Below are 12,595 nucleotides of genomic sequence, written 5' to 3'. Positions count from 1 at the left end.
GCTATTAGTGATGTTTCCTTCTTCGGAAAGTGGCCCCTTCTTCGTCCCCTCTCCACCGTCGGTACCCTGCCATTCCCACGAGTGCCGCTGATCGATGTCGTGGCGGTGGAGGCTGGCTGGCTGGGCCGGTGACGTAATCGGCAACCTCCGCCCCCAAGCCTTGACGTCACTGATGCCCTCAAATGCGCGTGGTCAGGTGCGTATCAGCGAGAATCTCCGTCTTTCTCCGTGCCCCGTGCCTCCTCGCCGTCGCTTTTCTCGTACTTTAGAAGCACTTCAGCCGACGGCCCCGCCGCAACGTCGACATCAACATGCATCCGTTTAGGAAAATGGAACAGCGTTTTGTAAATCCCTTCCGAGGGTGGATTAAATTCCAAGCTGAAGAAAAGATAGCTGATGCTGTAGAAAAGGAAGAGCGTAAATAAATTTCTGAGATTAAGCTTCCTCGTTTTTAGTAGATTAACTAATGAATTATTATGTCATGTTTTTTTAAATCATTTTATACCATTTTGCATGGTAATTATATATTTTAATTAGAAAGGCGTATTAATGGCGTAATTACATGTAAAAGTTCCAGAATTTTTTGTTGACGATTTAGAAATGTTTCCATAAATATATGTTTGGAAAGAGTGTAGCAAAGGCTTTTAATTACAATCGATCGAAAAACATGCAGTTTATTTAACGTAGATTTACGTAAATAAAATCTTGGTTTAACGCTTAATTCTTAAATGTTATTAAAAATTAAGATTTAAAACAAAAATTTACATTTAGAGGGCTTATTTACAGCGTAATGTTTTGGTTACAACGTTTTACAGTGCAGTTTGCTATATTGATTAAGCGCGCTCGTAGTTTTCCTAACGAATTGCATTAATTATACAAGAAGCTTTACCGGCCGTTTTCCACGCAAGTTATTTGCAGAATTTTAATTTGCGCCTAAAAGCAAAGTTAAGTTTATATAATCTTGAACATTGCGTCGCGCAAACTTGGCAAAAATACATTGAAGAGTGCAAAGCTTTATGGAGAGATAATAATTGGAGCGTATTTTTTTAGAGTTTCCCTCGTGAAAGAAATTTTTATATGAAAAAATATCCCGTTTCACATGTCTCATCTTTTTTTTTTGTGAATTCCCATTCGAATGTACTGCGGTTTTCGCGGTACCTGAAGAGTATGAAAGTCGTCCAATTACCGGGCGCTCGTCGAATATACGCTTATCGAATCCATGGAAGTAATTTGTAGAGAACGTGGTAACAGTTATTGTACTCGATGATTCAGCAGTCGGTGATTAAATCCAGACTGCCGCTTCATTTTGCGGACTAGTTTTCTTCCTCTCTCTGGATACACTTCGGAAGAATCCTCAAGACAACCTCATACCCGGCATTGGCACCGGTTCATTGTTTAGTTGAAGGGCGGTTTCTCCGCATGAGGACTTTCATCGATTTCCTTTTTCTCCTTCATTCGCTCGTGCTGCTCGAGATTAAGAATTTCTCTTCTGCAACCGCATCGTAAGCAGCTTAAGAATAATTGGCCTGCATTGGAAAGTATATATCAGTCGAATATATATTGTATCGAAAATTATAAAATTATGCAAAAGTGTAGGCACTCGAATGTCTTAAATTCGCGTTTAGCGAAAGTATATATTTGTAGTATTTTTTTTTTCTTCTTATTTGGAAAGACGCAATTTGTTTTACTATTTTAAAACATAATTGTACTAAATAATTTTATCGTGACATGCAACATGCATTGATTGTACTGCACAAGAAATTTTCCGCTTTGCATTGAATAAAGATTTTCATGTATCGAGTAAACGAGATATTTTACAAGTGATGTAAGGCTATCATTCAACCGCCGCCAAACGGTTCGCAGGGGAAGAGGCAAGTCGTGGCAAGACAAGTGAAACTGGTCGATCAGTATCCGGCTTGTAGCAACCTTCTTTATCGATGGTCACTGTTCTTGCCGTACTATTCTGCCTGGCAAAGTTTGAAATCGTTGATTCGTGTACCTATAGAGCTTAATTCTACGTTACCTTGTCCGTAGTATCTCGAATTGAAGCAATATCGTCGTAATGTAATGTCGATTATTGAATTATTAATGAATAAATTGTTTATTAAAATGCGAATCATGAATCCATGGTAGACATACGTTATATAATTTCCCATATGAATTGCTGATATAATAGAACTAAGGGCATATGTAGAGCACAAGCTTTGCACACTTTCACTTCCGTAGTTAAAATCGATCGCGAGTCATACGTCAACTGAGTATAAAGAAAATACGTCCATCTTTAAGCTTTTAGTGCTTAGATCAAACTTCGTGATGTTACTTTATATAATTTAATTTGAGCAATCGAAGCGAGTCTCACACTCATATCGTCGATTTAGCACGGCTTAACGTTTTGCGTGCGCAGAATATGGATCTTACGGACACATTGACTTTCTGTACACACATGCGGTTTCATATATTGTTCCCAAATTTCCGATATTGCCTGATAACCCTGAGAACCCCGAACGGACCACAAAGCCACTGCCTTTATTATAGTCGCGCATGACGTCAAGCATGCTAAAACCACGTTCAATGTACTATATGAATAAAAGGAGAGATTGATACGAATATATACGAATTCAATAGCTTTAAAGGCCGAGGCTTGTGAGTGTCACAAATAATGCGTAATCTGAACTAATGAGTGAAACGTATTATAGATTCAACTTTTTCATACAATTTCTGAAAATTATATATTTTATATATTTATAACATTTTTACATGCATATTTATATGTTTAAAAAGCGGTACGCGTCTGTTTCTTCTGACTTGTTTTAAAAAATTTAAAACATGTTCTATATAGAGGAATAAATAATAAGAAATAAAATTCTCTCTCTCTCTCTCTCTCTCTCTCTCTCTCTCTTTCTCTCCTAAATGTAAATAATTGTTAAAACATTATGTAATAATTAATTAATATTTATATATAATTATGAACTATGATAAAATTCAACACTATATAAGTACCTATCTTATTCACGCTGCGCGAGCGCTCTTTCTTTTTCGCAATGTGAAGCATATTTTTCACGCACGTGTCCATAATGTAAAGCGATCATTGACCTGCTACGAATACTTTACGTTATCTATATGGAAATGATAATGCGGTAATAATCCGTAATATACAGTTTATCTAATGAGCGTAAAACGCCCGCAGGACTTTGTTATTTGATATGACCTGGCTATTTTGTATGCGTCGCTGATCCGTGATTGATAAATAGTATTATAATGCATATCACCCTTCATAACGATTAATAATCATAAGTGACATCTCTCTGTGTATAACTGTATTCTTTCTGAATTATTTTCTCTAAGACGAGTTAGATTGTTGAAATTATAGATCCCATTTCTTAAACTAGCAATATTTTTAGCAAATCTTGCGCGATTTATAAATCATGGATGACCTTAACACACGTGGTAAACGTTTAAATGTTGCAAGGATAAAAAATGTCGCATGCTGTACAAAAATTAGCACATGTCAATAAAACCGTCCTTCTTTTCTGTTACAGGTAAGTCCAGGTGATGCTATTATTAATCTGGTCAATCGCGTTGCAAGGTCGCATAACTCGGATAGTTTACGTAAGTTACATGTGCTGCGCGAAAAAGTATCCATCGGCTTAGCGATATCCGTTTCCATCTTATGCATATGCACAAACACCGCGGCGTAACCTGCATAACAGGATATTAGCACTTAAGTCTCCGTACCAATAGTAACAGCTGCTACGTACGCGCTGTCAGAATGGGATTGCGATTTTACTATTTTGGATTTATTCCAATTTCTTCCTACTACCTACTTAAACAGATACAACACGCGTATACGTACATACATTTGGGACACGCGAGCCACACGAATATCGCGGCAAACTCTCGTGGAAAAAAAATCTATAGGCTCAGATTTTGAAAATATGACATTGTGAGGAGTAGTGATTGTTTTTATACGTTTCACGGTTAAATTGACAGCACATCGGTCGGTCCCGTAATACACGGGAGAAGTAGGTACAACACGGTCGAAATTCGGTCACCCCAATATCGTGCGATGCTCCCCGCAACAGCCGCGTCCACTTCGAAGGCAATAAAAGTCCGCGATCGGCGGTGAGTGTGCGAATGTTTGCCGAACTATCGTCGAGTGCGATCAAATCTGATTTGTCCACACACACACGGCGCGCCCCGGCCGTGTTCGTGCACACCAGCACCCACGCCGAGTACCTTGGTAATACGTAGCACACGAGATATCGTACGTCGGGTACACACAAAAAGGGGGGAACGGCGATTCTCGCATGCGAGAGGACAAGCGATATGAAACATACTGTTTGCGTACGCCGAGGCGCGAAGATCCCTCGCCGTTTACTTTGTCACCCGAGGGGATATTCTAATCGAATTAGACTTCCACGTAGTCATCCTCCTTTCGCGGACATCGCCGACAATTTAACGGGTCCCCTCGAAGTTAGGACCGACCGGGTAGTTACGTAAAACCACGTCGTACATTTCGATCGACGCGGTATTTGGCTGGCCGCACGCTAATCCGGACGTTTATTTGCACGTCCACGGTTGATTTGTTGAGCAAGCAAAAACAAGCGTTTGCTCGGTTATCTTTTATGCGGGCCACGTGGTACAAGTACGCCAATATCGCATTATCTTTTAGGTCAAGATCTAGGGAGCAAGATTGTTTTTTTTTTTTTCGTACGTCTTTTTCATTTTTTATACATTACGTATATTTGTTATACTTGGCTGGCTCGTACGGCGAGAGCGACGATTCAAAGCGGCGAAATGATGTCGAGTCGGCTAGTGGAATTATAAATGACGAGCGTTTCTTGGACAAATGTCTCGTTGCCAAAGTAATTCACGCGTTGCGCGAAGATGCTCTAAAAGCGTCACCTAGATGCGTTTGGTCATCGTGATATATTTAGCGCGTAACCACAAATGTTCAGTACGTACATTTTACGAGCGTTGCATTTTATGGATTATCATTAATTTCACCGCGGCCGCTATTTTCAAGTTCTTCTTTAACGGCACATTTGCGTGATCTGTATGTGTATGTAGACGTCTGCAATTCTCGCGCATTATTCGCGGCATTATACGCGACACGTGAAACTATTTCCGCACATCAGTCAGTTGATAATCTAGGTGTACAGAAAATAAACGCGCTGTTCAACAGCTTGATTATTTACCAAAATTTCCGTTAAAGTAACAGAATAATATTACCTTCCTCCTTGTCGGCTCGCGGGTATTATCGCAAACTCTGAACTAGTTTTACGGTGGACTTTTATTTTTAGGAATTTACCAGCTCGTTTAATTGTCACGGGAATTTAATTCGAAACTTTATTACCAAGATGTTTAACGTTGAAAATTGGGAACGTAAGAGAGAAACCTAATTAAATACAACGGGAGCCTGATTAAATTTTTTCTAAAAGGATTTTATTCTAATCTGACGAGGAGCTATTATTCGGAATTATATCATTCATTCACTTCAACATTTTGTCGTCGCAAAGTCGCCGATATGACGTTTCACGCTGTTTCGCTTATCGCGATAATTTACGTTCCTATCTTCCCTCGTGATCGTACTTATCAAGTGAAAGTGGTCGGCCGCGAGTCAGCCGCGCGGTACCGTCGCCGAAAGAGTGACTGCAAATCACGGACATAGGCGCTGCGAGCTGGCGCTACGTCCGTGGTAGCTACGGCCTTTAACAGCTCTTGAAAGAGCTATCATAAACATCATAACAATCGATCCTTGTCCTGCTCGTTGTACCCGCCGATAACAACCTGGTTCGACAGTTCCGCCTGAGCGGGCCGTCTCTCCACTTCGTCTACGTCGTGACGATCCGCTCACGTCGCCTTCGTGAATGCGCGGTCGAGCTGAGGGGAATGAGGGGATCGCTCTTGGGAAAACCGTGAAAAAAAATCCTTTCCGAAGGGATGGTTTCAGTGCCAATGAAGTATTAGTGCAATCTTCGCGACGAATTACGCGAGACGCCGTAACGAAGAGGGATTTTACGTGCGTGTGGAATCGTGGCGGATTATATGAGGGATTTAATTCAAAGTCTCTCGCGGATGATCTGACGTGGGAGGAATAAAGGTTTCTCGTGCTTCGCAGTCGAGCGAAACGTATCGCCATTCAACGCGTACAACGATGTAGATTTCTTTCCGTCTGCACGCGACAGTGAAGATAGTTTTCATTTGAGTTTCGTCGGAAAGGACGTCTCATCTCTATACCAGCTGATGACCTATCTAGATAGGAGGACTTCTATTAACCGACAAAGTGGAATTACGTATTTGAATTACAGCGGTCTACAACGACTGTTTCGAAGCGATTCCGACAACTTCGCCGCCACGTGAGATTGGTTTTCAAATGTATTTTGACGCTTGTAGACAAAGGTCACAATCAGAGAATAAACGTTACGCGAAGTAAATGTTGAAGGTATATAAAGATTGCCCCAATTTATCATCGAATATTAATAACGTAATAGTGACAGTATCTCTTTAGTTCTCAACATTCTTCGCCGCAATTAATTAATCGCGAGGCACATCGCCGCAATCTTAGAAAGTGTTTACATTCTAGCTTCGCCGGCAAAGTAATCAGAGCCAGCCGCATTAGCGTCCGTGATCGTTGGAGCTAATTCATCGCGTCGACCTTGTCGATGTTGACCCGTCTATCGGAATCTATTAATTGTAACAAGCAGGGGGCACTGTAGCCGTGTGCCATTATTCGATCAAATGCAGACCGGTCGATGCCGCGAGATGAGAGTTAAAAGCCGCTCGCGATTACCTCGCGTTTCGCGACGGCGTGACGCGACACAGCGTGACACGTGGCCGCGGCATGGCGACTACGACCTGGTAGGGATAGACAGGCGAACCGGTCATTAATATATTACATTCGTCGGCTTTTCTCACCGCTCGTCGCCGTCGCCGCCGCCGTCGCCGTCGCAATCGCGGTCGCGGGAGTGCGCAGCGTGGCACGGCGCGATGCAACTTGCGCGCCGGTGCGTCTGTCGCGTGACCGCGAAGCCGCGGCCCGCCAACCTTAGTTGGCGTCGACTCACGTGGACGTGCGGCGGTGCCGAACGCCGCGTTCGTCTCGTTCCCTATCGCTTCGAGTCGCGTCGACGTGCTCGAGACGGTCGTTCGCGCTAATTGGTCGCGCTAATTCGCTCCCGCGGTTAATCATGCGCGCCGCGTCTCGGCCGGCCGGCCGTTCGTTCGGCCGCTCGCGTCCCGTTGGGTTTCAGATATCCTCGTCGTGGACGAAAACCGGTTCTCATGGTGCGTCGTGATCTTTAGTTTCCTACTTTCCGCGTCAGTGTTATCGCACGCAGCAGCACACGATTATCGATTGTTCCGGGGAGCTACGTACGTAGCTGTCGCGAAATACGTCACTTATCGCTCATTCCCGGGTCTCTCTCTCAGCTGTTCCTCGGTGTTTCGGCGCGTGCACCACATCGGGAGTTTAATTTATGATTTAATTGATCGAAACATCAGTATGGATCATCCGTTCTCAGGATAAACACGAGATCGTTTTTTCAGTTACGTAGTGAAAGATTAAATCGAAGTAACGTAAGATAAAAGCGGAGCGATTCGATGAAAGTGATTTTATTAGAGCAATCTGAAATTAAAACATGAAAAGTCTAAGGAACTTTTGTTTAAAAAATAAACTTATCAGGAACCTTTTCTTGACTCATTTATAAGAGACCCATTTGCAGGAGAACTAAAATACTCGAAAATATATATATTTAAACAAGCAATTATAAAATGCGCGATGTGCTCTTTTTAAATTGCAAAGCGATAAAACTACGTTGTTATTAGAGCACAATATTTCTGTCACGAGATCGACTTCGTTTCCTGCGCTACATTGTGCATGTGTACGCGGCGGCGTAAATAATTTAAGCGTGGCTATAACATATCGGTGTAACGAGGTTTCCAGTTTTATACTCTTCCCGTTGCAGTGTGTGTTTGCGAGTCATTCGAATACTACGCTTTACGTCGCCTCATTAACTCGATCTTATTTAAATGGTAATTAGACTTTGAATATTTATTAGAAATCTCGAAATCGTTGCATCCGCAACGAAATCCGCATAAAGGTCATCAAATGATCATTGAATGATGCATTAGCTCAATTGATATTTAACAAAAGTGGTTCAAGCGAAATCTTCGGGTTTACATTAAACCAGTTGATAACAAATGTATAGAGCAAATAGGTATATCATATGCACGTATGACTGCATGAATAATGATCATATAATGTTCAAAAGTCACTTTTGCTGCGTTATCATTTATGATATTCACATTCATTCACATTCAGAGCAGTTTAAGCGCACGCCAGGAAATCCGGCATACCTCTCGGATATACATACGTCGTTTTGTCAACGAGTCATTAAGGTCATTGAAGATTCAGTGTTGTTATCGCGGCACTTATTTCATTGACCGAACGCTGACGCGAATAAATCAACGGCAGATAAATCGGCGCCGTGCTGCCGTGCGACACGAGACAAATTTGCAAAGAGGAAAGGGAGAGCTTCGCTTTTGAATTTTGTTTCCTTTCTCAGCTCATCCGGTGTCCACTTCAACGATAGATTTCGTGCGTACCTCGGTGCGTACTGACCTATCACAATCGGTGAAAACGTACTCGTAACGTTTCATGCGAGCGTATTCACGTGAGCTTTTTCTCTAGCAGCGGAAGTCCCTCGGGAAGTCACGATATGCATTGTCTAATATACTTGATGCGATCGCCATTATACGCAATTCATACATATGCGCGTATGTGTGTCGTGCACGATTTTTTTTTTACGCAACATGTGAAAAATATATGGATCAATCACGGATACATATACGGTTTTTCCGCGCCACGTTCCGAGTTCAGTAATCATTTCGCGATCGGCCGAGGTACTTGTTGAGTCGCCGTCATACCGAAGGCTCCAATTTTCCTAATGGATTTTATCGACTCCCGACATAGTCCACGGTGTGATATTTTCTAACTATGCAGCTATTCGCCTTCGTTCGCCATTGTGCGAATTTTTGGTACGACCGCGAATATCCCTGCATCGGAGGTATAAGTACTCGAGGAAACAAAAGATTTGCGGTCATATCGCAGTTTCTTACTCGAATCGCGGTGCACTGCAACTGGTATAAAGATTCGCTCCAATCTCCTGAAGTGTCCTGAACCATTTGTCAGCGTTGTTGTACTCGTTATTGTTTCCTTTCTCAATGAAAAATATATTTTTATCTACTGCCCAGGCACACGGCGAATTTATAGATCGAGTAATGAAAATTTTTTCTTATAAAAGATGTCGCTTCCCGAATCAGGATTTAATAAAGTATGCTGTGGGATATTGATATTAATTTCATAGGAACAATTGTGTCTTTTAGAATGCGCTTAGCTCCACTTGAGCGCTATGTACTTGAGCAATGACGTCATCGATCTACGGCACGAGTCATGGTCGGTCGCAGTTAAACAAAGAATCGCTATCAGCCGAAGTTAATTACTCCCCTTTCAGCAGGCTTTTTGTTAAACATCAAAGCCATTGTCACTACAAAAGCAATAAGTTACATTTCACTTTTTCGTATTTATGTGTTTCGTCATGATGCATCTTTATAATTAACGTCACAGAAATGTTTTCTTTTCGCGAATTGCATATAAATAATGGCCTATTTAATTATATAAGAATAATGACCTGATTATTTATATTAATTGTTTTACTGAGGTGAGGGTATAGTAACGAGTATCAATTTAATATTAATATCGTTCAAGTACCTACATCATGAATATTATAGGCTTGAATGTCGGACAATGATATGTAAAAGTACAATTGTCGCCTCGGTTAATATCGCAACACGTGTGTTTTCGCAATCGAAGAAATTCCGCAATGTCAGCAGAAATGTAGATTATGATTGAGAAGCGCATACAATGTCCGCTCGGTATCTCACGGGCGATAAAACAATCTATTAACGAACCATTAAACTCGAGCATGTTTGAGCATTATAAATTTAAATGTTAAGAATCGAGGCCGGAACGACAAAGGATTCGTTTATGGTTATGGCATGGGAGAAATATATGTCGGCTCGTGCGGTAAATTTACGCCCCGTGTACCGTACCCGGGCATTTAATTGTTAATTTACGATGGAAATCACTTAATGCCCATGGACAAGTCCCGTGCTCCGTGTATTATATGGTGCGTTACGTAGAGCGAGAGACAATTTCTGAATAACACGATTTGATGAAAAGCATCATCGCGGCTTCTGATCGGATTGCATCTCAAATGAGTTTAATAAATCTTAACTCGCAAAGTAAACCAATTAACCATGCCGTAACGAGCTATCGCAAATGTAATAAACTATAGCTTGCAAGAATTTCTTATGCCGACAAGAAACATAAATTTATGTTACGCCAGCACAGATTCAAGACCATTCAAATTACTTCTTTTTATCGCGATTTCACCTCGTCGACACTTCGCGCTCGCTCTTATTTGTTGTAGTTACGTGCTTCGTCGGCACGTTAACAGCAGAAAAGAAATGTCATGGGCGACGACATTTCCATTGTATACCTGCCAATACAACAAAAACGCGGATAGTTCTATTCCTCACTTATCATTAGAAGAGACATTTCATATCAAAAGAATAAATTTTAATTGTCTCGAAATACTTCCTTTCTCAGCAAGACCTTATTTGCATTAAGCGTTTGCTCTTGTGTATCTCATGTGTATCTGGTGTATCGCTACATAAACTTCCATACAAATTACTTTTATCGTTCGGCACGAAGTTTCGGCAATTTCAGACGCGACACATCATTTCTCAACGATGTCACATAATTTTTCAAAGACGAAAAAGGAACGCTTCCCTGTGTTATTCTATGCGCGAATACGTTTTTCCGTCTAGCTTGTCACATAGCTGTCGGCAACTTTCGAACAATAAATATTGTTCTTGGACGATATTGGCTTGGCTCTAATAACAAGTAGCACGCGGATCAATTTAAATGACGTCAGATTATTGCGTTGTCAGCTTTGTTCAACACCCATACGACAGTTTCTCGAGGAGTGTAAAGCTTGTCACGTAACGTGGCCTATTTCTTATTGTATCACGCGTGCGATTTTCATCTTTGTCAACCGCTAATGTGCTCCAAAGGAACATCACATTTACGCTCTTAAATTTATCCATATCTAAAATAATGGAAAAAAGAAAATGTAACTACGGCGGAGTTTTATACTTAAAATTATTATTTCCGAATATACGTGCGGAATACTTTTTGAGCATTATAGAGAATTATTTTATTAAAAACGTTATATATAATTGTTTTTTGTTTACGTATAAACTGCGCTTATTTTAAATGCGCGAACGCATTTCAAGTTGGCACATACTACTCGAAATAAATTTAGTTGCCATAGAGAAAACAAATATTAATATTTTCCGACGCCAAGGAGAAATTGCAAAACGTAGAAGATGATTGATGAAACGGTTTTATTATACTTATCTGTTTGTTTTAGCGAATTTATTGTGTCTCTTTGAAAGCCGTCTAATTAAAGCATCTAATTAAAACTTGGCCATGATTTTAAAATACCTTGGCTCACGTTGATAACCTATAGCTTAATTGCATGAATTTTAATTGTACTTATTTGTAAGCCAAAACTGTATCAAGACAGCTTTTGCCTTTCTTCGTGTATTTTTTATTTACCATTATTATTGCATACAATGCTCGATAAAACGGAGACAAATTTTCCGAAGTCGCATCATTAAAATACAGCTTCAAGTATACATGCGATAGTAATTTGCGATTTAAAATTAGAAATAAAAGAAATAAGCAAAAATGTAAATAAAAGGAAGAAACGACATCAGCTATTTTTACCTCCCGATGCTGTGTCAAAAGAAATTGAATCACTACATCATATAATGTCGAAAAAATTTCTCTTATCAGAGGAGATTCCGAACCCCGAAGGAAATCTATAAGTTCATCCAAGATGGACTGGACATATGTGATACATTCGGAAAACACCGATACGAATTTCATGCATTTCATGGGCGAAAAGTTTTAATGAAATACAGGTTGCAGAAAATAACTTCATTCACTCTCTGTTGCCCGTTGTGATACAACCGAATAAAATCACCACGAATACGTGCGACAAGATGAGATTCGCGCGCAAAAGACTGAAGAAATGGAACGAGAGCTTCTCTCAAATTCGCGCGAGAGACGCGCAGTTGTCTCGAGGTGTCGATATCGTGGCAAAAGTGAACTCGTGGAAATAATGTCGAGAGACGCCGAATTGTAATTATCGCGCCTCGATGAGAGACTACCGGCGCGCGAAAGTGAGGGAAACGCGCGAAGATGATCGCAGCGTCGCTCTTCATCTGGGCGCTAACAAGATCGCGGGATCGATCGGAAGTCGGGCTCGAGGGCAGGCGAGATTCCCGAAGGGACTCACTGTACGGTCGGGACGATCGGGACCGTGCGGATTCCAGGCGGAATTCCAGGGAAACGGCGACGATCGGGCTAGCCATCGTCGACCGAAGACGGCATCGTCCTCGACGGCACTCGCGTCGTTATTATGTCGATCGTAACAAGAGGTGAGTGGCATGTCGCGAATTG

General features: G+C 41.3%; 1 protein-coding gene and 1 long non-coding RNA gene across 18 annotated transcripts in view; one reads left to right on the top strand and one right to left on the bottom strand.

The window, feature by feature from the left end:
• Dnc (phosphodiesterase dunce) overlaps positions 1-12,595 on the top strand; it is a 299,778-nt gene that overhangs the window by 205,230 nt on the left and 81,953 nt on the right. The window contains exons 1-2 of one of the 17 annotated variants that reach the window (XM_071775388.1): positions 7,056-7,287; positions 7,968-8,034. The exons of 14 other annotated variants lie outside the window; for them this stretch is intronic. In XM_071775388.1, the coding sequence (XP_071631489.1) occupies positions 7,191-7,287; positions 7,968-8,034 (164 nt within the window). In that variant the 5' untranslated portion in view covers positions 7,056-7,190. Of the gene's footprint in view, positions 1-7,055; positions 7,288-7,967; positions 8,035-10,750; positions 12,574-12,595 lie in introns of those variants that run through there. 2 more of the 17 variants (XM_071775381.1, XM_071775382.1) reach the window with 2 other exon arrangements.
• Positions 1-12,595, bottom strand: part of LOC139811243 (uncharacterized) — a 115,576-nt gene that overhangs the window by 66,919 nt on the left and 36,062 nt on the right. The window lies entirely within an intron of this gene.

This window comes from Temnothorax longispinosus, chromosome 4, assembly GCF_030848805.1.
Source record: "Temnothorax longispinosus isolate EJ_2023e chromosome 4, Tlon_JGU_v1, whole genome shotgun sequence".
Lineage (NCBI taxonomy): Eukaryota > Metazoa > Arthropoda > Insecta > Hymenoptera > Formicidae > Temnothorax > Temnothorax longispinosus.
Note: the sequence above shows the minus strand (reverse complement) of the source record. Positions and strands in the feature narration are given on the sequence as shown.